At 45.6% G+C, this 27582-nt stretch overlaps 1 protein-coding gene across 1 annotated transcript in view; it reads right to left on the bottom strand.

Annotated features, from left to right (window-relative positions):
* The window catches only part of LOC119445961 (uncharacterized), a 153141-nt gene that overhangs the window by 38047 nt on the left and 87512 nt on the right, over positions 1–27582 (bottom strand). The window contains exon 2 of the mRNA XM_037710263.2: positions 11442–11770. Coding sequence (XP_037566191.1) covers positions 11442–11770 — 329 coding nt within the window. The remainder of the gene's footprint in view (positions 1–11441; positions 11771–27582) is intronic.

Genomic DNA, 27582 nt, shown 5'->3' with positions numbered 1-27582 from the left:
ACAGGCTGTCGGTGACTGCGATGGACGTTAAGGGACAATAGGGGCGTACTGTTCTAAGAAAAAATTCAATGAAAAAGCGGCCGCCACGTGCGAATGCGATACGGGACCGGAGGCAGCATTTGACGCAGCGCAGGAATTTTTTTTGCTTTTCTTTTCGGACCAATGAAGAAACACGATGTAAGGGGGAGAGGGTAACAGTGTGATGAACGATGGAGATAAAAACCATGATGGCAGTCACCGACAGCCTGTTCAATAGACCTCCGTGCGCGGAGCAGCTTTTGCTAATTCGTTCAACCTACATCTGAGGGCACTGAAAGCGCGGCGCGTTAGCCGGAAGTCACGTGGTATTTTTTAAATTTCGCGTACTTTAAAGAAAGGCTGGAAAAATTTATCAGGGTAGTTATTTTGGTAGAGAATAAATAATCCGATGTTTCTGAACAAGCGCTACAACCTTTGTATTGAGGATCTTTCGCTAGAGTTAATAATTGAGAAGTTAATTAAGTAATCATTGTTAATTACCCAGCTTGGCGGATTGTAAAAAAATATCATGACGTTCTCCATACGGCTCAGAACAATACTGCGCCAATACGACACGCGTAGCGCCTATGTTTGTATTTTTAATACTTGGGTAACGTTAGCTGAAGCACCCTGTATATATACACCGTATGTGTATATCGACTGGATTTTTCAATGAGCCAAACGCATTTAGAAGGATGAGAAGCACATTTTTTCGGTAATCTATGGCGTATTTGCAAATAGTTTCGGTCGGCGGACTGATCTTCAAGGGCAAATGTTTCGGTCCATTGACGAAAACTGTTTGGCAAATAAACCGAAGAGAACCGCAAAGTTGTGCTTCTCATCCTTATATATATATATATATATAATAAATGTTCTGATGATATTTATTGAAACTTAACATTAAGTTAGTGAAAATCAATGCGTGTAGCCAGGTTTAGAATGCCCCGCATGTATACGATTTGAATAACGTTCCGTTATAGAATCACTAAGTTCATATAAGTACCTGGGCGTATTTATTTCATCCAACCTCGCTTGCACAACCCATACAGAATACGTAATTAACAACGCTAACAGCATGCTTGGTTATCTACGCTGTAACTTTTGATCTACGCTGTAACAAGACTATAATTCGTCCAAAATTAGAGTACGCGTCATCTGTGTGAGATTCATGTTACGAAAAGCTAATTAGCGCCGTAGAACGTGTACAGAATACCTCTGTTCGTATTATTAATTCTAACTATAGCCGAACCGAAAGCACAACAGCCATGAAGTCCGACCTTCGGCTTACATCCTTATCATCCCGCCACAAAATATCACGTTTAGCCCTGTTTCACAAGCTGTATCATCATTCGACTCTGAGTAACGAATTCGTTCTTCGACCTCATTACTTATCACATCGCATCGATCACCATGATAAAGTTGGCATATATAGGTCTAACACTTACACTTTCTTGCAGTCTTTCATGCCTCGAACATCGAATGAATGGAATAACCTTGCCGACAATATTGTTTCCATCACCGATAACTCAGTTTTTGGTAGCGCTTTAGCTAATGTTATATAATGGCCGGATTATTGCGTTGTTGTGTGAATACTTACTGCATTCATTTTTTTACACTTTTTTGTGTGTGTGCGATTCTCACCATTGCAAACACTTCAATTATGTCTGTTTTATATGGTTTGTTAATCCATTCCCCTCTTTAATGTCTTCACTGGCCCTGAGGGTATTGTAAATAAATAAATAAATAAATAAATAAATAAATAAATAAATAAATAAATAAATAAATAAATACAGGATGTGCTAACTACAATGCACCAAACTTTAAAAATATGCAAATGCCACGCAGGTGGACAGAATCAAGGTAATGTTGTTTGCCGATGCTTGCAGATACGCAGATTATTTTTTGCATGCCGCCTAATTGCATAATTAGTTTTAATTTATTATTGAATTTTTCAAATATTGTAGAGCAACATGAAAAACTCACGATACAGCTTTCTGTTGGTCAATACGTGCCGCATAAAAATGTTTACCGAGCGTGAAAGAGGCCCGCGAATACACGCAAAGTGCCTATACGCGCAAATAGCCAAAGGGCACACGGTGTCGAATGCACTGGCAGAGCTGCACGAAAGAATAGGTCAGAGTATTGATTGGCAATCGGTTTCCGTCATCGAAAAGAAGAAATTATCATCCCGCCATCTTCTTCAGTCATTTTGCATAAAATCTACGGCGCACACAATGAACCGGACACGGGGACCCCTCTCACAGTCATACGCAAGCGCATTACTTCATTCGGCGCGTGCATAACAACGACTGTGAACAAGGCACCCGTATTGGGTGCCGAAACGTCAAAGCCATTTTCGTTTTTCTTTTTTTTTTTTGGTTGGCGAGTGTAGGTTTTCTTCAAACATGTTGTTACCTCGCCACACAACCTTTCGCCGAGCCCTCGATTATGTAGTATTTACCTGTGCGTAGGATGGATAACCGATGGACCATTAAAGTTTCAGAATGGATACCAAGAGAAGGGAAGCGCAGTCGAGGACGGCAGAAAACTAGGTGGGGTGATGAAGTTAGGAAATTTGCAGGCGCAAGTTGAAATCAGCTAGCGCAAGGCAGGGACAATTGGAGATCGCAGGGAGAAGCCTTCGTCCTGCAGTGGAAATAAATATAGGTTTATGATGATGACCTGTGGCATATTCACAAAGCGAAGAAATCAGATATTCTGTGTAAGAATCTGGATAGAGAAATTACGCATGCGGCAATAAAAAAACAAATCAGCATTATGGTATATATATATATATATATATAATAACTAAAAAAAGTAATTCTTGAACAAACCCGGATCGGACGAATACTAGTCCTACAATCTGGCTATGCGTGTATTCAGGAAGTGTAGTCCGGTATTTGACTATATAACTCGTGTGGGTGGGTTTTGTGGTTTAAAGACGACGGAAATAAAATTGTTAGTGTTCCTCATCTAATTCTATTTGTTAGTGACTTGAGACAGATGAGTTGCAACCCTCCTGAAGGAGGATAGCTTCATCTAAAGCCGATAGTCAGTGTATAGAGGAGCACCTAAGCTACGAATATTTTACGCTTACGTGCCACTTTGTGGAATTTTTCGGGGGAGGTGTGAAGGAAATTCGAGCAGAAGCCGCACTGCAGCGCGCCAAATTGCTCGGCGTATTCGATTATGCAAACAACACGGCGTTCGTGTTTCGGTGCAGGCAGCATATGCTTATGTATGAGCAATCGATGCATCAAATTTCAGCAAGCTCGAAACGAATCAACAAACAAAGCCTAGTTTAGAACTTTCTGTCGCTGTGAAAACTTCCCTTATACTAGTGATGCGGTCGTCGTGGAGATTAGAGTTGGAAAGTTATTGCAAGCAAACTTTATGTCGGCGTCGATTTCGTGAGACATCGCTACCACCTTGTTATTTTCCTTCCGTGCACCTGAAGGTGTAGCTGCGCATCTGACTTTAGAATATGTAGAGCGACGGTTTACGCATCTTGTGCTTCGCGTCGCGGAGAATGTTTTAACGCGACAGCTTTAAGGGCTCCATGTCGCAGAAAATCCGGCGTCGGAGTCGGCGTCGGTGTCGGCGTAAGCCCCCCATCGGCGTCTGGCGGAAATAATCATACCGAACCACATCATCCCGAACCACCCCGACCGGGCGGGTCCTTCGCGTGGCGCAAGGCATTAGTGAATAAAAATGGAATTTCTCAAAGTAAAATCCGTCAGGAAAATCGCAAAGTACGACTTAACCACAACCTACAGACGTGATAGCGTCGGTATATACGACAAAAAAGCCTGATGAGCTGCCAGGGATCTTTGAATGCTATCGCGTTCCACTCTTAAATGCGAAGCTCAAGCGTCATCCAATTCTGATGTTGCTTCGCTGTACTTTGGTTCTAGCCAACATTGAGGGGAATGTTGAAAACCGAGCCTTTCTAAATTTTGATCGGACCTCATGTCACAGAAAATATGGTGTCGGCCTCAAGCGGCATCCAATAACGCTATTGCGTTCCACTCTTAATGGCGAAGCTTAAGCGCACTGGAATTTTAGATGCGAAGCAGCTTATGGCGGGGGCTTTGTTTGTCCTTCCTTCCGTCCCGCGGCGTCCCACACCCCCACAGCGCATGCGCGGCTCCTCCCCCTCTTTCTTCTCTCCCCCCCCCCCGCTTTCTCTCCTTTGGAATCCTCTACTCTACGGAGCGGCGCCCGCGTGCCCCCCCCCCCCCCCCAGCGCATGCGCGTCCCCTCCCCCGCTCTCTCCTCTCCTACTCTCCCCCTTTCTCTCCTCTAGGAATCCAGAGCGGCGCGCACGACAGGTGGTGCGACAGCTGCATACTCCGCCGGAGGCGCCACGGTAGTTCCGCGGTTTGAAAATGACGGAGCGCGCGCGCCTCATTCTCTCTCCTGTGCAGCGCCGCGATGAGCGCTCGGGCCGCTGCATCTCCCGCTCAAGCTAACCATCTCCCCGCTGCTTCGCATCCACACATGGTTCCCTTTAGCGGGAGATGGAGTAATTTTTTTGCTGCGTGCATGTTTGACGGCGAAATTTTCTGCTTGACGTCGAAAATCGCATAACACAATATCAAAACTTGCACTGCTGCCAACGCACTAGGTTCATATAGTTCATTTTTGTTGACAATTTTGGGGGATCTACAAGCGCACGTGCACGCCGCTGTGGCGTCCTATTTCTGGCCACAGCGTCGTAGTCGAGTTCGCCTGGTCGCCTAGAGAGTACATCAATGAACTGCGAATGTGAAAGTGTGCCTATATACTGACAAAAGTAGGCGTGTAAAAAAAGGACTCTGTAGGCTTTAAGAACTAGTCGCAAGCGTTTGTCCCAAAAGCTAGCTTCCGGACAATAAACTGAAGTTAAATTCCCGTTTTTGTGCGAGGTACCATTGTGCGATCCTTTGGCGGATTGGTATCGACAGTTTATTATATCTCATTTCGAGGTGTAGTAAGTCATATCTAGATGGTGACATAATATTGGTCAAAGGGAAAACAAACCCCTTAAGACTTTAACAATACGATGCAGAACTCATTTAGTACAGACAGGAGCAGGCTCTCTGCTGCCACAAAAACGAGAGCTTTAGAGCAGCAGCTCAAGTGGATAGGTTTCTGCGACTGTTTTAGACTTGGCGCTCACCTTATGGTGTGCGTGCTAATAGTGGTATTTTTCCCACCCATCACTCTCTTTTTGTCCCTTATATCCTCCTTCCCTAAGTGAAGGGTAGTAAACTGCAAGTGCATCGGGGTAATTTCGCTGCATTTCTCTCTTCTCTCTCCCCATCCCATTTGGCCACTGATAGCGTCACCTTGTCAAGAACAACTTATTTTCGGATGCGCGTAACGTCGTACTCGCCTGCTACAGTATTGCTTGTTGTAAGCCTCAAAAATGCAAGCACAGACGCTAAAATTCTGAGAATCTGTGTTTTAAGCATAACCTCCACCAATACCTCGAACATGAACGCGTCTGTGCAGTGACTAGCGCGTCCTGAATCGAAGTGCAAGTTGCCGCGGCTATGTCAGTGTGAATTCCAATGCCGTAGTCGCATAGTTTTTAAAGTCCGGATTTATTTGACTGCCACCCACGTGTTTTGCCGATGTTCGTGTGTGACACCTAATGAGTTGCAATAATGATACCGCTGGATATAATACGCTCTCTGTGTGCTTTACCGACAATAGTATTATGTCGTGACTTATTGTTTGATTACGTAGAGACGAGCTCACTATCGCTCCTTTGTGAATCAATATTCTTGTTTCCTTGCCAGGCTATTGAACATTGTCTTCTGCATATCAATCTTCAACTCCACTGTTACACTTTCTCGGATAAAGTCCTCAATCATTTGCTGTAAATCGTCCCCAGTGTTGCTGAATAGGACAATGTCATCTGCAAACCGAAGGTTGCTGATATATTTGCCGCTGATCCTCACTCCTAAGCTTTCCCAGTCAATAGCTTGAGTGCTTCTAAGCATGCAGTGAATTGCATTGGAGAGATTGTGCCTCCTTGCCTGAACACTTTCCTGATAGGTAACTTTCTACTTTTCTTGTGGAGAACCAAGGTAGCTGTCAAATCTTTGCAGGTATTTCCCAAGATATTCACGTAAGCCTCCTGTACTCCTTGATTAAGCAATGCCTCTATGAATGCTGGTATCTCTACGATTGAAATGCCTTTTAATAATCTATGATAGCCATACAGAAAGCTTTATTGCACTCCGCAGATTTCTCAATTTCCTGATTGATGATACGGATGTGATTCATTGTAGAATAATCCTTATTAAACCCAGCATTTTTCATTGGTTGATTGAAGTCAAGTGTTACGCTGAGCCAACTGGAAATTACCTTGGTAAATAATTCATACAATACTGACTAATTGGCCTATAATTATTCAATTCTTTAAAGTCTCCCGTCGTATGATTTATTACAATGTTGGCATTCTTCCAGCCGTCTGCTACACGGAAGCGGTCAGGCATTGCTCATAAAGATCCGCAAGCTTTCAAAGACTAATATAGCATCCGCATTTGATTAAATAGACTGCTATTCAATCTTTCCTACCGCTTTTGCCGGCCGGATATATTTGTGGATACAGTATATAGACAACATAATCCACGGGGTATGTGCCGACTAGAAAACTTGCTGCTGGCTCCTCTCCTGCCCAGCAGACAACTTGTGTTATTCGGTATGTGTGACTGAGTATGCGAACATATAATGGCCACTCCCCCAAAATAGATGTACCGCTCCGTCTTAAGGGGTATGAGGCCTTAAGCGTAGTTAGATGTGTGTGGTGTTTCTCTGTACATCAACAACATTCTTCCTTCGACAAGCAGCACATATCGCTTCCATCCTTGTGACACGGACAGCTAATAGCTACAGGCTACGAGGCTGGACTCGTTTTATGCGCTACTGCTGCTACGTCACTAAAAGATTTGCGTCATCTAGGTTCCAACATTGCGTTGGATCTGCCTGTTTTACAGCGTAAGCTGTTATAGGCTAATTCGAAAGGCCGTTTCGGTTGGCGATGGTGTCCACCGCCACCGATGCCGGTGACCGTAACCGCTATCGCCGGAAATGCAAAAAAAAGTACCCGGTCCCCGCCGGGATCGAACGCAGACGCGCTGCGTGGGAGTCGGATACTTTACCACTGAGCCACGCAAGCACTTGCTACCAGGCAGCGGAAAATGCCCTATAAGCGCTCCCTAGGCAGGCGCGCAGGCAAAGACGACGAGATATGGTTCAGACGAGGCACACAATCAACGCGATCCCGAGCCTCCTCCAGTATGGTGGCGCCATCTAGTTAAGGGGCCTGCAAACGCAGTGTCCCCGACATGTAAGTTGCATATAGCAGTTGCATGCTGCATGTAACTGTACCTGGTATTCTGGATACCTCGTCGGTACACGTTATGGCGTCTCCTCGCAAGGTACGAACCGCTGCCGAAGAAGCGAACCGCAGAGCTACGTGCGCGGCTACAACCAGGCATCATCGGGCTCAGCAGACTGCTGTGCAGAGAGCATTACAAGCCGCAGCTTGCCGTAGACGCCGGTCGGACAGTTCAGATCGTTCTCGTCAAAACCAGGCGAAGAGACTTTGCCACGAAGACCCTGTTGTGCGTGGTGCCGAAATTGCAGCTACTCTTGAGCCGCTCCACTAGCTTAAGCTGTGACTCTGCTGCGTGTGCCGCGCAGGCCTGTGACTTTTTCTATCTATTATAACCTGCTGTTCTAAACAATATTCTGAAATGGAGATGTTTCACAACGGTGTTGAAAGCAGTATGCAGGTGTGACCTGCCAAATCATATTCCTGTACTCTTCGTGTTCTGCACAACACATGCCGTTTACTTTATCATCACCGAATTTTACTGACGTAGTGTCTCCGTCAACACATAGCACGGATTGCCATTGTCAGTTCTTTAGCGGCATTCCTTTTAAAGCGAGCGTATGAGGCTCAGAATAAATGAGTTCATGTCTTGCTATTATGTCTAGCAAAGATAAGAAGGGTAAGCATTCCGTTCTTATGGGGCACAGCATGACCTCCCTAAATAAAAAGAAAGCTTTGGCTTCTTTGAAGTGGCAGCACAAGTAAGTCAATAAAATAAATATTTATGCCACGACTCAGAAGCATTTATGCAGGAGAAGCGATTAGGATCGTTATTGCTGGTGAAAGCTAACATTAAGAGAAGGACGGAAGACGATAGTTGTCTGTTATGCAGGGAGATTTGTGGTTCAGGTTAATATTGATTTCAAAAACCCAACTTTTGTCCGTAAATTCTAACTCATCGCAGAATTGCCGTCCAACGAACGGGAACAAGAAATAGGATTGATTGGCTTGACACTTTCAAGCACGATGGCGCGCCTCTTCAAAGAAATTTAACGTTGCCCTCTGGTACCCAAATGCCCTCACGCGTAGAGGCAACGAAAAGGGATACAATTTGGCTGAGTTGGAAGCGTTTTTCCTGACAAAGACTTCACTGCTACCAATCATTGAGGCCGGTGAGAGAATGTGCAGCCGATCCCAGTCGTCTCAGCACGTTAAGTATATGTCCTCGTGAAGGTACTTAATGGTCCCCTCCGAAAAGAAAAGTGTTTCCAGGACAGGCTTCGTGGCAAAAGACACTTCTGCAAGGCTTAGGAGGACAGAGCGCTAAGCCGTCCCAACATGACTAACGCAACTTGCCAGGCCTAACATGAGCAATGCGCCGGTCGCGAGCGAATCTTCACTTCGTCCTTCTTGGTGCGCCACGAGAGCACGATTTCCAACAGGCTTAATGGAAGCGCCATACTATAGCGCATGCATGAAGTAACAAAAAGGCAATTGCCTTCGAGTAGCAATTTGTACTAGAAGTCAAGACGGCAATTTACAATCAGCCGGTCGTCATTGCGTAGCTAGATAACTGGCAGTGTCGCTCTGTGGAGACAAACGACCAATCAATTACGAGCCCCACTCTGAAACGTAGCGTCGGGCACAATATAGCCTGGAACTCGTACACATAGCTGGCGCTGAAGTGGGAGAACGTGTGTGTGCATTAATGCCCATTATGGCTGGGCGGTAGTAAATTCTGACGGAGATTGCGGCGCCCCTGCCCGCTGATCGAGAGGCAATAAATTGGGTTATTTACCGTGTCGCGCCTCCCGAGACTCCTTGATCTAGCCGCTGCTGAAACGCCTACTAACTCAAACGCCTGCTTGACCCTTATGAGGAACGCACAGACACGGCCTTGAAGTGAAAAGGCGACTAGCAGAGCCCAAAAATATAAGGCACAGTAGGGGGCATACACGCACAGTCCTGCGTTCTTGCGTGTTGATTTATTTAGGCGGCATCGACTTTAAACTTTATGTGGAATAAAGTTGGATGAGCAGAGTTGTGCATGTCTTCGGTTGCCACTCTCATCGCTGTGATTTTGTTGTCAATGTCGCAGAAGATTGCGCGGCTGCTATGGTTTGCAGCCAGCGAGGTCACTAACTTATTATGCGATCACGAAAATGCAGCCTTTCAACAGAATATATTAAATTATTGTGCTTTTGCAAAAACGCACATGCAACTAATGCCTCATAAGAGATAATCATACGTCATCACGTGGGACCCTGTACAAAAACTCGTATGTTTCCTTATCCGCTCATATAATGGAAGGGGGAATTAGTGTTATAGTACGTACAAGTACGCTTTAAAAGGGCTTGCTTTAATCAAACAGTGCTAATTAAACGACAGGCGTGTGCTGTGACACATCTTTTTTTTTCAGATAGTACGGAAAGAAGCTAATGGGCAAGTTTTAAATTAGCAAAGTATGCTGAACGTTCGTATTTTCATTATAACAAATATACTGCCTATTCATGCACCTCTTGTGCGGTCGTCTGTGGCGTGTATTATTTTCAAAAATATCTCACTGTAATTTCCTAATCGGCTGGTGCAGATGATTTCTTCTCATACTTTATGCAGTATGCAGGAAGACTGGAGATATGTAATAAGAATTAGAGCCTAACGTTCCTGGGTTGCACCTAGACTATGCGAAAGGTTTTGGTAGTAAAAGTTAGATTATTATTGGCTACTGAAATGATTTTACGTTGTTCACAGATAGGCAGGTATACGTTTCTGGCAGTTTCGCTCTTTCAGTTAGGATCCGATTGCTTCCTATATAAGTACACGTGTCTTCATTGAAGCCATATAGTGGCGACTCCGCGCTCTGGCAACCATTGTGTTCCTTTCTCTCATTGCTTGCATCATCTGCAGCAGTGCTTTGCAATACTCGAAGTAGGCGCAGGGCTGTCAAAGGGAGAGCTATCTCCTAATGTTAGCAGTGTCCACACCATACAGCGAATAAAAAGAAACCAGTCACGCCACACTATAGTGACAATATATTTAAGATATTGAATCGTTCTGGCAAGAAGAAAAAAAGAGAAGGACTACGTTAGCTAGAGGTGTAACCTTGCGAAGACTTGGCTGCAATTTTCTCCGCCAGAGATACTGTTTTTACGTGTGCGTGACTCAACCTTCAATGCAATCAAATGTGACGTGAGTATGTCCCTTGTAACTAACGTTCCAAAAAGTCATACAGAAGGCCAGTACGCGAAAAGAAGGTAGGATACCTCTTGCTCCATTAAGTTCAACATTTACACCCATTTAGCTGTCCCATCCAACTGCGATAAGCTTATAGTCAGCGAAGCAGTTTTCGCCATTTTGGCAAAGCAATGAGAATCTACTCTATATATGGATGTGTGCGGGAAGTTACGGAAATGTTTGATAATGGGTCGAGCATGTACATTTCGCAAAATATACGCCATAACTCGCTTCGTTCACAGAATCAAACACGCCGTTCACCTAATCGTTTGGATCCCAATTGCAATTTTCAAACACCACATGGTCTCAGGAGGTGTGATCAAACGTTTTTTTTTTTCGTTGCATTCGCTAGAAAATGCCGCTTACATGAGATACTATTTATTTAAAATTATTTTGCCGGTACGCCATTGCGTCCCACCTGTCATGATGATGAGGAATTATACCAGCGAATTTTTATTTGCAGAGGCTTCAAAATCACACGTGCTTTCTTGTCGGCTTATCGGTGGCGAAGTTTTCTTGGCTGGCACGATTTATTAAGCTAGGGAAATGCAAAGCTGTTCACGTAGTGAGCCTGCATAGGCGTAAGCTACTACAAGCAACTGCTACTACTAAAACCCCCCAAACCCCCTTCGCCTTCTCGCTGAAATCTGTCTCGCAAAGATGTCTCCCACGCTAACCCAGCCTGCAGCAACATCATTACCCCCCCCCCCTCCCGTTTAAACTGTAACAAGCAGACACGTCCAACTTTGGAGCGTGAATACAGGCTGAGCATGATCTGGAAGCAAAATTCTCTGATACAGCGGATCAAGAAAGAAGTAGGCGGGACAGAAAGGTGTGAGAATCCCTACTTGATACGCACGCAGCTTGCCTTTTGGCCGGCGAAGCGCCAGGCGGAAAAGCCCCAGCCGTGCGGATGTACTCGCCCCCGCCGATCTTGTCCAGGCCTCGGCGAGGCTCCGAGCCATGCGTCGAGGACGACCTCAGTGCGTAGGGAAGCATCAGCTCGCGGAGGACCTCGGCATCGTCGGCAGAGCGCAGCAGCTCGCCGCCGCTGATTTTGTCGAGGTGCCGGCGGCCGCCCAGACCGCGGATGTACTCGCCCCCGCTCAACTTGTCCAGTGTCCGAGCTCCCTTGGACGAAGACGACGCAGAAGCTCGCCCGCCACCTGGCTCCTCACCACGCACCTCCTGTATATAAAAAAAGCGATCAACAATCAAAAATTAGAAAAATTATGCTGGCTAAACGCACTTTTGAAATCTCAGTGACTCGAAGCTTCAAGTGAGTGTGTCAAGGACGTTTCCAAGTTTGCTTATGCGTTTGCTTTTAGTTGCATTGTTTATAATGGGAAAATATCCAGTGTCATATACCCTAGAGAACATGACAAGCTGCACACACAGAATGGTGCAACAATGGAGCGGCTCAGATATGACAAACGGAAGGAAATATGACAAGTCGTTGAACGTCATGCGCTATTCCATTAAGAGGTATGTGTGAATTAGAGATACCTCATAAATTATCTAAATTCTCAGTTATTACGCGCCAAGAGCACGATTCCATTATGAGGCAGTAAGGTGGGCTCTGAAATATTTTTTTAACGTGCACCCCAATTCCCGGTGCATGAGCTTTCTTGCTTTCCGGCTTCAATGAAATGTGGTCGGCGAGGCAGGGAAGTGAACCGACGATTTAGTACTTATACAGCGAAACGCCGTAGCCAGAAGATACCTATGAGACAACATCGTACGTACAGGTTTTGTGTCGTTATTTATTATCGTATTAAGTAGAACGGTAGTGCCTCAACTGGCACTACATTGTCGGTGAAAATTTCGTGCTATATGCGCAACCTATTCGGCAAGAAACATGAAGACCAGATGCACAACCCAGGGAAAAGGCAATTTAAGCTTCGGTTTATAAACGCTCGTCTGTATTATATCACAGAGCTGTCTGACTGCAGACTTTTTTTTAGCTGTATTTGCCACAAAATGGATTTCCAACGTATACAGTTTCGAAGAAAATTTTAAGTATGGGAAGCTCGGGTAGGTAGCCTGCTTTTCTTGTGTATGGTGAGAAAGTATGACACAAAAGGCAGAAGAGCCAACTAGAGTAATTGTCCCCCTTAATAGTCAGCTTTTGGAGGAAAAGAAAAGAGCGTAAAAGACGAGGAAAGAAGAAGCGATAATGAAAAAAGAATCTCTCCGCACAAACATGATAAAGACCCCTGACAACGATTACAGTCTTTCATAGTCCCGTTGGTTCTAAAGTGAAAACAAATTAGTGCATTAAAGCAACTAACCAGCGCACAACCCACGTGCAAATAAATACAGGACACCTGGGATGGCAGCCAGTGATTTTCCTTTCCATCGACTGTGCTTGCAAAGGGCGCTTGAATAACGGCAAATAATGGACCGCGTAAAAAAAAAATGGACCGGAATCTCAATCAGGCAGGCAATGTGACATATTTTCAATCTTCAGAGAAGGATGAGAAAGTATTGAAGGTGACGAAGAAAAATATTAGTCTCAGATAAAGCGCAGCAATGACGCCATGACAGATTATGCGAACACAGGGTGGCTTTTATCGAGTCTCTACTTGACGTCTTCTTCTTTTCCCGGCGAGCTATATTCGTCACTGAATTAGCACCAGGCCCTCTTTGCAAATGAAAAGCAGACGGATGAAAAAAGTTATTAGCGAATTTTAGCTCGTCGGTTAACTTTTGTGGAATGCAATGCTGCCGGAGTGGTGTGTGCCGGTAGAAATGCTCGTGGCTATACATCTCTTAACGCCGAAGTTAACCACAGATTACATAAAGCTAACACATCAGTGCACACGGCGGCAGCGAGCAACAATATTCTAGTGCAGTGCCGGTATAAAGCGTCGGTGGCGACATACTCGGTAACGTAACGTACATTACTGTTTTTCCTTCGGCGAGAAAACACTGACGCAGCACAAAAACGTTTAAGATGCATTGTGGTTGGACACAGCGTCGCCAGATGTCGTGACCAGCGCTTCCACTGTTGTCCACGGTTCTCGTAAGACGGCATACCAGTAAGCGGTAATAAGAATGCGACAAGCTAAAACTCTGCAAGAAAAACAACACTTTGCATTGTACAACGTCTAACTGATACGCCTGAACGATGAGAGAAGACGTCTACTGGAAGATTTAGGATTATTTTTCGCAACGAGGGTTTTTTTACGTTCATGAAAAATTTTAGCAGATGGGTATGTTTGCATTGTGTCAGTGACGGAAAGCGACAACCGCGCTGGAAATAGAACCTGCTACGTTTTCCACTGAAGCAAATAAGGCTATGACCACTACTAGGCCACCGAGGCGGAGAGCTACGCAAATATTGACGTCATGGTTAATTCCATAGACCTAATGGGAAATATGCTTACAGTAGATGCAATGAAGTGTAAAAAAATATAGATGGCAGTGGAGAAAAAGAAACGTCATGTTAACCTGCTAGGCTTTTCCTGTTTCGGTGTTTAACCCATCATTAAAATTACCCTGCACTCAATCTCCCTGATTTGGTCTTTATTGGCCCGCAGACGAGATACTTTCTTTCGTCGAATAGTCATATAACAATATACTTTCTCGGGGATGTGGCCGCCAACAATGTTAGTGCTTTCAGAACTTAGCATGCCTACACTCTTTTGCAGGAATCCTTTTTTTTTTGCCAGCATCACGAAGGTATTTCGGAGCAGTCAAACTCGCATTGCAGACCGACTAGCAAGTGCGCTGTTTTGGCTTGTAGAATGCACGAACTGCTTCGCTGTAGCATTAACGAGGGCTAAATTTCCGCATTGCTGCAGCGGGCTTCCGTTTACAAAGTAGGCATGAATGCCTTTCTTGTTAATATCATTTCACACGACGAACTTTTGAAAGTAAAAGCTAATGTTTATGTGTCGATTTTCAGGTTCAATTTTTATATCTGAGAATGATCTTTCTTTTTATTTAGATGTAGAAGCATGTGAACCTATGCGACGTCAGAGCAGCCTATCCCAAAATCCTGATTCATTACACAAGAAAAAGAAACAAGAAAGAAGAACAGTGAAAAAAAGCACGATACACACGCGCGAACATAAACGCACAAAAATTGTCTCGTGTACGGGCATCAGCAACATCAGCACAGTCGAGTAACTAGGATGGTCACACGAGTGAACGAGTCCACACAAGTCTTTTCATATATATATATATATATATATATATATATATATATATATATATATATATAGACAACACCATCACGATAGCAGCTCGTTAAATGAACCACGACGTTGCAGATAAAATAGTAATGTCACTTACAGGCGTCTGTCCTGCACAACTGTCCATGAACCGCGCAATGAAAGTTTACGAAAGAGAAGTTTCCAAGGTGACATTCGGCTTTTAATCTGTACGAAATTCCTCAGTCGTCCGAACAAATAGCGCAATACCATGATACACGGTGCGAACAGGTGGAAAGCCTCACGCATACTTTGCGCGGATAATAATCTGATTTTCGGACCGTGAACGTGCAGGAGCTTGCAGTTGACAACAAAAGGAAGCACTTTGTAGAGACAGATTGAAAATATGCAAAATGTATCCATCAGGTGTCAATAAATAAAAACGTAGCGGCCTCTTGTGGACGCACACGTCCTCTTAGCAAAGCACCTTCGATCTCAGTAAGGTTCTCAAAGAAAGAAAGAAAGCAAAAAAAAAAAAAACGTGTGGTTGCAGGTGCTTGAACGAAGGCTTGCCGATCTTACGACACACCTCTGCGTGCGACATCAACGGTGCGTGGACGCTTCTGGCACATTTCCCACGGCTTGAAAGCACACCTCGACCGCCGTCCTAACAACGCATGCGTATAAGGGCTTGCTGCTGCGCCGGACGACAAACAACTCGAACCCCGAAGAACTACAAAAGAAACGAAAGAGCAAGCAATTCCAAACACATACCATGGGGCGCATGCAAACACATACAGCGAAGTAACCGCTGTGGCCGCCGAACTTGCTGGAGCTGCAGCAGCTCGTCCCGATGCCGAGACGACAAAGACGCCGGCGGGATGCCCCGGTCTCGGGCCTTAGTGTGACGGCGCAAGGCGCCGAGTTTCTTTATCGGGAATGCCGGTTACGGCACGAAAAAAGTGTAAGGCAAACAAAAGAATGTACGTGGTTCCCTGGTTGTCCCGTGTACAGAGATTCAACGCAAGCGGCGCCCGCTCTGAGCCTTTCTGCTCTTCATCTTGTCCTGGTAACGGCTTCGCTCGAGCACCTGTGCGTTTGCACGCGTGTATGTTTTCGTGTACAGGATGCTCCCCCACGCCGCCGCATTCGAACGCGGTCGTGGCCCACCGTCCGGTATAGATGTGTCCGCGTATTTCTGATACCGCGTTGAGGAATGATGGTAGGTGCGTATCTGTCGCTATCCGTCTTCGTTGCTTTCGGGGTTTCTACACAGCGGAGAGAACAAGTGGCTGTCAGCGTGGCACCGATTAATCGATCGTGTAGAGACATGAATGCGCGTTGATGGAAAAGGTTCGATGACAACGTGGTTGCCACAAGGGCCGAATCATTGAGTCCGAAAAGAAACGAGTCCTATTTCTTATTCTTTGCTGGTTACGGCACCGTCCATCTTTGTCGCGTGTGCAACGCATTGGACCTGCGAGGCTTCGTGTGATCAGAAGAAGCCTCGACGGCGATCTATATTAGGACACGCGCGAAGTGTGAGCAAGCTGCGCGAAGGGAGTGTCAGGGTTGGTCGATGAACACGTATCGTCTGTGCTCTTACGAACGCTTTGTGTTTCGTGGGGCCACTGTTCGTTGAGAGAATAGTGCTCGCTGTAGAAAAAAAAAGAAAGAAAGTACTTTTTTTCTTGGTGTACAGGTGTGCGTAGACGTAGTTTATGCTGAAGCCCAGCGCACCATTCTCAAGCGAACATTTCGTCAAAAAAAAAAGAAAAAAAAAACAGTAATGCGCGCATGTGCGAGTACCCATTATTGTGCAACCCGTGAAATTTGCGTGCGAACGGGCGCAGGAACATACCACGTAAAAGCAAGCCTCCTATTCGCACAGACTGGTAAGGGTCGGTTTGTTCTTTTGTCGTATCGCGTACTAAACCACGACACATACGAATGTCCAACACGTTCGCACCACTCAGGGGTCGAGTGATCGCTACATGTATACAACAGCGGCTACAGTCCTGCGCGCGTTAATGAATATTGTGACCGGAAAGGAGAGAGAAGCAGAAAAATTTAGGCTATAGTGGTGAGTTGTAGCTTTTACAGAGTGAATAAAGCTTGTCTCCTCGTTGCGGAAAAAGATAGCCATTTATAGCTTAGAGCCACTCCAGATGGCAGCGTTTGTGAGCCTTATCAACGCCTTGACTAAAACCATCGGTAACAGATTGTTCAAGTGCAGTGAGCGTCATATTCTGCTTGCTGATTGACAATTTCGCAGCAGCAAGTAACAAATAATTTCGAGGCATTTCGGCAGTGGGTTCTCGCTTCAGCAACGTTTTGCATTATATTTTACTGCATATTATCATGGTCTGCAGGGAATTGAAATTATCCGTGTATGGTTGCAGTAGTTAAGCGTCTAATAAAAGAAAAAAATATGAAATTTTTATTTAGGTCAAGTGTATGCTCTTGGACAGTTTTATTCTCTTTGAAATCTGAAATAATTTCATCACAAATAATAACATCATCATTCAAGTATATACTCCATTCCATTCATCACAATGATCTCCCAAAGTTCTGAGAGGGGTCCTCTTAAACAGCTCCTAATAGATGCTCGTTTGCTAAAAAATGTCAGACAAATAATATGGGCCTTTCTTTTTCCATAGTTGAAAGCCCTAGCATGTGAAGTGCATATAACAAAAGTGGGTGCAAAAAATTCGTAGTAGTTTGCAGGGGCGACATCCACTAAATAGGGTGGATGTAGAAGAGGTTTATACATTTCGCAACCGAACTTGCTTTGTTTTTTTAATTCTTTACTGCGAGGACTCACGATGACATGTACAGGAAGGAGAAAATGGCACCAATTTGGATGTTTCTGCTCGGTGGCTTACTACACACGGCGGAGTTCACGCTACACTGCAGTATTGATTGTTAGCACTATTTTGAGCACTTCCCAATAGACAGGGCTGTGAACAATGTCCCTATTTACAAAAAGCGATGGTTGTATAAAAGGATACGAACGTATGCGCCGGATTCATTGTTTCCAATCGACAATTTTTGAACAAGGCGCAAAGCCTTCTGTTTGACGCATTTCACTACGCGCTCCTCGTAATGTGGCAGTCGGCGTCCATCTAAAATAAAACCCCTGAAACTACGTAAAGTAGCGACACTCTCCTCCTCCGCCAGTGCTCTTCCTCATTTCTCCTCTCTTTAGCGCTCTCTCCTCGACCGTGGCGCCGCCTACAACGCTTGAGTGTAGCAGACGACCTTTCGCAAAGTGAATGCACGCTGAGCAATGCGGTGCGCTGTAAGCGTTCGCGCTGGCGTTATAGCTCCGAGTAACTTCGTGTATAGCATAGGATTTCTATACGGAGGGTTATATATATATATATATATATATATACAAATTCAGTGACGGCAGCTTCTTTTTCCTTGTTTTGATAACTATTTTTATAAGTATCTAAACGAGCGCTAACGCCGTACCATGCATGACGACTCCGAATGTATCGAGTGCTCTACATTTGTCAAGCGCGTGTTGCAAGATCTTGTTGCGAATGACTGTAAATAACACGTTTACGATCGAATGCCAGGATCCTGGCTTCCAGCACACCCTCAGTAACCTAAATAATCCGCGCCGTCCTTGCCACTTGAATTCTCAGCGCGTATGAGCTATGACGCTCAAAGGCTGGCAGAGGTCACGGACGCACCAGCCTCAGTGTCCTACAGCAAGTGCGTCTCAGAGACATTGTGGCCGTACGAACTAATAGTTGAACGAACAAGCACGCGAACGACTAAACAAGCGTGCGAACGACTAAACCAACGAGCAAACGACTAAACCAGCCAGTGAACGAGCGGGCGACCGCACGTTTTCTTTGCGAGTGCTCCACCGCCGCATCGTAACCTTCACACAATTTAAAGCTCACGCGAATTAGCACGTACATCTCGAAGATCCTGTGATGCTGTCGTTCGGCGACGAACGCACCCCGTAACTCGGTTTCGGCAGAGCACGCACGCTTTTCATCGGTGCCTTTGAATCGCAAATCCACCGGCCTGCCGCCAACGACGAGCACGAACAAAAGAGGCAAACAAAGCTATTCGCTCTAAAGAAGGCTAGTAAGTAACCCCAAAAGGCACAGTTGCTTTTCGGAGATTATTTATCACGCTCGAGCCTCAAATGTCAAAAGGATTGAGCTGAATCGTAAAAGTTTCGTAATCACGTTTTCACACGCAGCCTCGCGTGCCCGCGAATTCAAGCCTGTTGGAGTACAAAACGATTAAGCTTCTTGGCTTTGCCAAAACTATTTCGGCATCCGATGGCGCAGCAGGTCATGGTGATGGACAATGGCGTGAAGCGACGTCGCACTTGCCGCAAAACTTAGTTCAAGGCATTTGCAAACCAAAACAACACGCAAGAGCAACAACACCAACATGCGCTCCTCGCCAGTAGGTAGCCGCTTCTCGGGCGAAAATGGCGATGGAGCGCGACTGCATGTAAACAAACGAAGCCAGCGCCCGGTGGCGCGACGGCCCACGTGATGCCATTAGGCCAATAGCGACACGGCGTCGGCCTCTGACAGGGTGCGCGAGGAGTAGGCAGCGTTCTTCAAAGCGTGTCGCTATACTTTACAAAGTTTGAGCGGCTTTAACCTAAAATGAGCTGTGACGTCAGGTTGTTGTTCTGAGGGAAGTCGAATGTGAACAAAAGCTTGTTGTTGAATTATTGGTCACCTTGCCACTGGCTCTTCTATGACAGTGGAGTAAAATCTGCTCGAAAATAAATGAAATGCTTCGACCTCTTCGTCGTCCAGAGTGCGTTAGTACACAGAAAGGAATCGCGCAACGAACGGTGTAGAGGCTGTATATTGGGCAGCTTTAAACCATCATATTACAATCATAGCGCAACCAGGACGTCGGGTGTTCGAGATAACTGATTCCATCAACCTTCGGCCCTCATCTAGCCCATGAAGCAATCCTAGACGACATCTGGAGGATCTGATTCTGCTGCTTTTCACAGCCCGAATTCGGCATTGCGCTCACCCTGAGCAATCAGCTAAACCAATCATCCGACCTTATCCAGCAGGCGCGTGCTCCACTGCACTAAGCCCTTGTATTTTCAGCAGGAAATTGCTGCGTAGCCTTTCAGTTGCTGTGTAGTCCACAGGAATTCGTATCTTGTCTCTCTGGCTGAGCAAGCCATCTCTGTCGACTGCTCCTGACTTGCATGTTCTATTCCATCGCTGTCGTATCTTCCCGACAGCTCAACAGTAAAGCACTCAGTGCCAATGTCAATCCGCTTTCTAGTGGACCCATTAAACCTAGTCTCGATGTGCATAGTCAGAGACACTGGAGCTCATGTGAAGTGACGACGGAAACGGAAGTGCACATAGGTCGAAATTCGCGAGCGACTCGCACCCGCAAGGTGTCTAACTCAATGCGCGTACGTTTCTCTGAAATGCTGCAAGTGTCAATGACTTTCCGTTCACCACAGGGCCATCGGAAACCAAATGGAGGGTGATGTGTTGTATGGTCGAAGTTCAGGGCAAGGACGTACTTTTGAAGGAAACCAATAACAAAGCACTAAACGTGATGATGGTGAGAAATGTGTGGAAGGAAGGCACGAAAGAGAGAGAGAGAGAGAGTGAGAGAGAAAAGTAAGACGCGTTGTCGAAATGACCGTCTCGCGCGTGCGGTGTACTAGGAACTCTCTCATGAATATGCAAGAAAGCCCCGTATAGCAGCCACAGCAGGGCGAGGAATGAACGAGTAGTCGAGCCTGTTGGCATATGCAGTGCTCGTCTCTGCGCCGCCCGCCCGCTTCGTCAGCAGCAGGCAGGAAACCAGCCGTGCCCGTCATCCCTTGTCGCGCTTCCCCCCCCCCCCTCCTCCCCCACGTTTCTTCCTACTCCTCCTCCCAATTTTCTCAAGTCGGTATCGGGCACTTCCCCGTCATTCCCATTAGCGCGGGCCACTCCCTCCCCTATATCTTCTCCTTTCCACTCTCTGCGTTCGCATAACCGACCATGCGCCAGGATAGAGGGACTGTCGTTGTCTCCTCTAATCCAGCTGGCTTTATTGGCCACTTAAGGATGCAGCTTCTCCGACGGCTTGGTGGAAGCAGATGATGCCGTCGTCGGCCGACTTGGCAGTAACGGCTTCCCTTGCGGCCTTTCCGCGCTTTCGCTGTAGGTGGAAGCAGAATGCTCAATTGAATTTTGTCTGGAAGCCGTAGAGTTCTCAATATAGGTGGCGCAACGTTTGCATACTCAAAGCGAGAAGCTGGCATTAGGTTAATGATCATCACTACGCAGCAAGCAAGTGCGTATTGGAAATGATTAAGCGTAACACGGGTCGGGAGAATTTTACATTCGTTCTCACATCATCGTCCTAGATGTCATCACCATCGAGTCTCGTACACGACGGAGGCGTATCGTTTATCACTCGGGACTGCATGAGCCGTCTCCGCCTTGTACCTGAGGATTTGATCATTTCATCCCTCTGCAGAGTTCTCCGCCCTCGAGGGCTCGCTCTATTTGGGAAAACGAAATCTATCCAAAATTCATTGAAATTGAATATGGGGACGGGCAGTTTGTCTGAATAAAGGAATTTTCAGCACCTTGTTTCTTTCCGACCTGGATAAAGAAATGCAGTTGTGCTAACTTCGGATGCACAATCATCGCAAGCCGCAGTGTTTCAATACAGGCAATTCTAGACATGAAAAATTCGGGTGAATATGTTTTCCCCAAGGAACCGCAAGCAGATTGACAAATGTTTTGCGAAATCAGTGAATCTTTTATTCCCCCAAGTAAGAATTTCCCTGAAGTAATCCTCTGTCACTATGTATTAGCTTACAATGTTTTCTTGGAACCTTGTTGTTACTGGAGTTCGAAACAACGCTGCAAAATAAGGAAACTGACATTATTTGCTCGTTTTTAAGGCTGTAATATGCGATTTAAGATAAGGTGAAGCAAGATATACCAAAGTGGCTATGTTCTGAGCACCAAAAAATATATTTTTGTCATCGCATTGGAAATTTACTTAAGGCCAAGGACATTGCCCAACGCTATTGTATGTCTATCCTTGTCAGCGTCACTGACCAAATGAACAAATGAACCAAATGTCAATGAATTTACTTGCACTTCAAGTCCTTCATGATTGTCAAGGGCGTTTCACCGGTTGATGGTCTGTTTTGTGATTTCGCTTTGCTTAGCGCTAGCAGAGGTCTGTGTCATATGTGCATTCTGAATGTATAGGTCTGTCAGCATTCGCCTGTATGGTCGGAAATGTTAGATGAACAATGCGTGTTCGACGCTATTGAAAATGTCACGCGCTTTGTAAGCAGTGTGGCGTATGCCGTACTGCGTAATATGTGGGGCCCATAAATTATGCAGCAAGACGAAGCCGGCTTTGATTCGGCACATGTTTAGCGCTTCGCTGTAGGGGCAATTGCGCGACACAAATTAGAAGCGACTATTGTTTTTAGAAGTTGTGTTCAGGAGCTTTGCCGCAGCATGTATGCGTTCAACATTAAACCAATATCGAATTGCGCACGCCCCAAGCAAACAGTTATATTTGTTTAGCGAGAACGAGTAGGTGAGCGGATATTATCGGTATAGCGAATTAGTAAAATAATGGTTGAAGGGCTGCTTAGCTCAAGTGGTCACATAGAAAGGGCAGGAATGCCGGTTCCCAATCACTGACCAGGACGAATACTCAAGAGCGATGTTTTCTTTTTGAATTACTGTTATGAGAAACACATGGAAAAACAAAAACAAAGGAGGGAAAATTATTCAGACGCGCGTCTGCTTTGCTACCTTACGTAAGAAGAACGTGTTTAAGCAAAAAAAGAATGTGTTCGGTTAGTAGCTTTGTGCTTTGTGTCCATTTTTTTTTTTCGTTTTGCCCTCGTCTCTCCTTCTGTCATGACCGCCCGCTTTTAACTTCGCATCTGTTCTTCACTTACGATCCTTTGTCTACGTGCCTTTTCCACTTCTAGAGCCGGCAGGTATTGTGCCTGGTGTCAGTTGCCAGCTAGCTCTGGTTTATCCTCTTTGTGATCGCTTTTATGTTATGGAGAAATTAATAGTATAATGCTAATAATATAATAATAATACCAAAATAATAATAATAATAATAATCCATTAGGATCGATATCAATTTTTTTTTCTTCGGAAATACAACTCGACTGTGGACTTTTGAAGAACTTTTTCTTTACGACACGCTTACGTACATACATACATACATACATACATACATACATACATACATACATACATACATACATACATACATACATACATACATACATACATACATACATACATACATACATACATACATACATACATACATACATACATACGTACATACTTAAATTCTCATTTTGCGAGAGATGATTGATGCGACCGTAGTTAGAGCTATCAAACATCAACTTCGAGGACGAGATACATCACCGCCTCACCGGAAAATTGTTCGTCTATCCTCGTTCTACCGCGCACGTCCCTATATCTTCCCGATCGCTGGACGAACGCTCGATATGCCTGTTGCCCCTCGCGAGCTGATGAATGATTACTGCGCTTTGGAGCTGCTCGTGTAAACGACGGTGAACCGTGGCCGCTCGTACACAGTTTCGCTTTCTTCGTAATTGATTTTCCTAAAACACGCACTATCCGAGGCTTGGGAAACGGTTTGCCAGACAAGCAGGAAGGAAGACGCCCCCCAGTGTGTACGACCTTTTATTGATCGAGGTCGCCGCCAAACGTCGCTAGCCTCCATGTGTTAGCAATGGTTCGCAGGTGCTGCTTCTCATGTGGTTTGCAACTTCTCTAAGCACCAGATGTTATAGTTCGCGGCTGTCCGACATAAATGACAGTCATAACTCTGTTTTAGAAGATGTTTCCGTCACGGATCTCCGCAATTTGAGTCAGTTCGTTGCGCCGAGAACGTTATTGTTTTGTAGTTTGTCTTTGTGGGCCTTCAGCAAGTGCCAAACTCATCCTAAGAGTCGCCTTCAAAAATTAATCAATGCTAGCTGCCACGTCACTTCATTATCAGTCAACAGACCCCTTTTAATGCTGCTTATATGCAGCGTACTATCTATTGGTAATGCTGACGATAAATTCTTTTCTGCCGTCTTTTAATTTAGTTGCAATTCATTCACTCTACTGCCCGTTATGCTTATAGAGAAATCGATTAGCCTTGAATCTACGGCGCTGCTTGTTTGTTTTATGTTTATCACAGTTATTTGTCTAAGCGGGGTGTCTTTGGTTTTGTGTTGATGCGATTCATCTCACACAGCTTGCGTCTCTAATAACTTGACACACAATGAGACATGACATGGTAAAAAGTTTCGCAATGACTTGGACGTACTAACAATTGGATGAGCCCAAATAGCCGTTTATACTTTAGAAGAATTAAGTATGCACATCCCACGCAAAAAAAAAAAAAACATAATCGTATGAACCAAGGTTTATGAAACCACAGTGTGTGGCGGTGCGCGCAGTTTATTGAAGATCACCACTCCGACTGGCAACCGCATTAAATGAAACATCGAAAGCAGTGGAAGCGGTTTAAGTATTTGCATTATATGCTTCTCTTTTTTGTTCTTTACCACCAGCTCCTCACGGCTGCTGACGTAGCGAACAATATGACGTAGTGAACAATAGTTGTCCCTCCCGTCAGTACACTGCTAAGCGGAAATGAAAATGAAGTTTAGGGACAACGAGAACAAGAAAGAGTGATCTAAACAAGGCCTCTGAAACCGAGGGAGTCATAAGCGGGCGACAAGGCCACACGTATTTCTTCCCTCCCTAGCACTCGCACCGCTGTCGCCTCAGAACACTCTCGCAGCAAGCCAGGGACAGACGGACTTTTCCTGGAAAGAGTGACCCGGTAAGAGAGAAAGAAAAGATTCGCACCCTGCCATTGTAGTGCCGCTGCCGCGGGTCAACGCGTCTCGTCTGGTCTTACACAGCAGGAGCCTGCCAAACAAGGTCGGCGCTGATGTGATTGCCGAACGACTGGGGCGTGGCCACTTCACCTCGTCCTTTCCAAGCCCTGAGGTAACGCGTCGAGCACCTTTTCTCTGGCGCTCTCGCTCTGTTCTCCCCTAAGCTCCTTCATATTTGTGTTAGCATTCTGTCGCCATGCGAGCTTTGGGCTTCACTGGTCTCTCTTCAGGATGCACACTTCCAGGACTCAACCGTAGCTTACTTCTTTTTTTTCTGTTTTTATTTATTTAGTGGAGACGAAAAGGGGGCTTCGGTGAGGGCACGTGACAATTGGTTCAATTCTTATGGTTTTGTTACCATGCATTTATTGGCAGCTCGTATGCCCCTCGGTTACTTGGCTGCGGATCAGTGACGCGTCAGTTATAACTAGGTTTCGTAGGGGAGTTCCTTTCGCAGGACGTTGGCAGAAAATCCGCCGAGCTGTTCCAGACTTCATTTGGCAGTGTTCTGAGTAAGAACTGGCTACTCGAAGCGAACAAGCTGAGCAACAGAGTGAACAGGCAAATAGCACAACGTTGTGTAGAATATATACACTTTTTAAAATGATCTTTGTACGATGCTGGCGATGTGAGATGGTCGTATTAGAAGAAATTTCTGTGGGCCTAGTTGGTGCATACTTGACGAATTTTATAAAGCGCATACAGGAGACACGGCGCAAAAAGGAAGGTCATGGCGCTACTTTCAACTGTTTATTCCACAATGTCGTCATGAAACATATCTGATAAAGGCATATGGGCAAAAGCGTTTACGAAAAGTAATGACGATCAGAGAAAAAAATCTATAAGAAAGGCCTGAATAATGTACGTGCACGTCGAGGAATCCAAGCTCTTTTGCATACAGACGCGAAAGTAGCACCTGTCCTGTGTTTGGCTTTCTTGTTTGTGCCGTGTCTCGTGTTTGCGCTTTAAAAAAATTTGGCAAGATGGTTGTATTGTTGCGGGAGACGATGTTAGTCTGGCAGTCAGTGAGGACAATTGCCCCGCCTCAGCGCCGCTGCTCAGAGCACAATCCGCGGAAGCTGCAGGCTCACAAGATTTCGCGCGCACCCATGTGGAAATCATCTTCGCCTCCTAGTTCATTAAATTATGGCTATCATAGTCGCGAAGCCTTTTCTATTTTAACGCTTAGTCACGCAAGTTAACCTCTGTGCCTTTACAGGACTAAATTGCCACAGAGATACCTGTAGGATAAGATGGGTACCACTAACCAGTACAACATGCGTGTGGTTGTATACTCTCTACTAGAAACAGCTAAGCTAAAACTGTTGAAAAAATGCTTTTTTTACTGCAGAAGGACAGAGTCAGCCTGTTTAACGTAACAAATCTAAAGATGTTTATATTCTCTATTGTTTGCTTCAAATTTTCAGTTTCATTAAGAAATGAGTTCTACTACTACTATGCGGGCTCGTGAGGTAATGAATAAAGGCCTAACCGCTCTTATTGAGAGCAACTTCGAAAAGACATAGCGTATTCTATTTCTTCGAAGTAATGTTGCAAGGAACTGCAGTAACACTAACTTGTGCTTTTTTGCAAGTTGTCCCCTTCAGTGCTACGCCATTATGTCCTCGATGCCTTCCATGGTTTCAACATTACCGCGCCTTTTCAAGCAAGCTTCGAAATGCCAGAAACGTAATAAGCATTCCTGCACTAAATTACCGTCAGTGACAAAGGTTACAGACGTATTTTTTGACGAAATATTTGGTTAATATGGGGTTGCTTGGCACTTATACCTTAAAGATTGTTTCTGTATGAGAAGATTTGGCTTTAAGTAAAAGTTTTTATATTGTGGAACCTAACTTTCGTTCTGCCTTTTGTTACTTCTTTTGTCCAGGGTATAATACTGTTTTGTCCATTCGGGCTACTCGCGATATGGAAAGGCGCGTCTCGCGCCAGGCCATAACTTTGAACATTTGTTATTCCGTGAAAGACGGTCACCGTCAAAGATAAAGGAGTACACGTGGTAATATACAGGAGAAGAGACATGACAGGGTAACACTAGAGTATAGCTAAAGACAACGCCTCGACTGGTTTCGTGCTTCTTAGGAAGCTTCCTCAACCACTCCCGCTATAAACGGGACCGTCGAGGTAGCTAGCTCAACATGCAGATGCGTTATGAATTTTCTCGCCAGGAGTAGATAAATAAGCGTAAAGAAATAACAGTAAAGTTGGGACCTTAAACTTTCTGGCAAACATGGCGACTCCCGGGCGCGCCACGCGTTTCTGGTTGCTTCGTTCGGTGTCTCGATCTGAATCTCTCCTATTATACGCAGCACGTATGGCATCCTGCGGCCGCGCAGAGGCGCTTGTTTCTTCTGACCCTTGCTTTCCCAGTCTTGGCGCTTATTTTGTCCTTTGCCACCCCTTCCCGGGCGAGCGTCGACAACGCCAGAATCCTGGCGATTACCCGCCGCGCACTGCTCTGCTAGTGCCTGCTTGCTTATCTGTGCCAGCAGACCGCTGCAGTTGCAGTGGTAAAGATGTGGACAACGTTGGGAGGGCTGAACTTACCGACGTGCCCGCTGCCGGCACCCACGCTCGGCTAGCGCTGACACAGCCTTGGCCTGCGCTGCGCGTTCATCTCTTACCTGTGCCTCGCAAGCAGCGCCGACCGCTGCCCGTTCGTTCCCTGTCCCCGCCTCAATCTCGTGAAGACATCTCTGACTCAATCCGGCTGTCCGATTCCAAGCGCACGCACAGAAGCACACAAAAAAGTATTTTTGTCCTCTTCTGAGCTCCCCGGATGTGTTCTGTGTTCGTGGCGGGTTGTGATGCTGGCAACCTGTTGTCGTTTTCAATGTTGTTTGTGTTAGGAAGCACGGAGCTGTAAGCCCCCGAGAGACGGC

This window comes from Dermacentor silvarum, chromosome 3 (genome assembly GCF_013339745.2).
Source record: "Dermacentor silvarum isolate Dsil-2018 chromosome 3, BIME_Dsil_1.4, whole genome shotgun sequence".
NCBI classification, from domain to species: Eukaryota; Metazoa; Arthropoda; class Arachnida; order Ixodida; family Ixodidae; genus Dermacentor; species Dermacentor silvarum.
The sequence above is the reverse complement of the archived record's forward strand: the minus strand, read 5'-3'. Positions and strand labels throughout refer to the sequence as shown.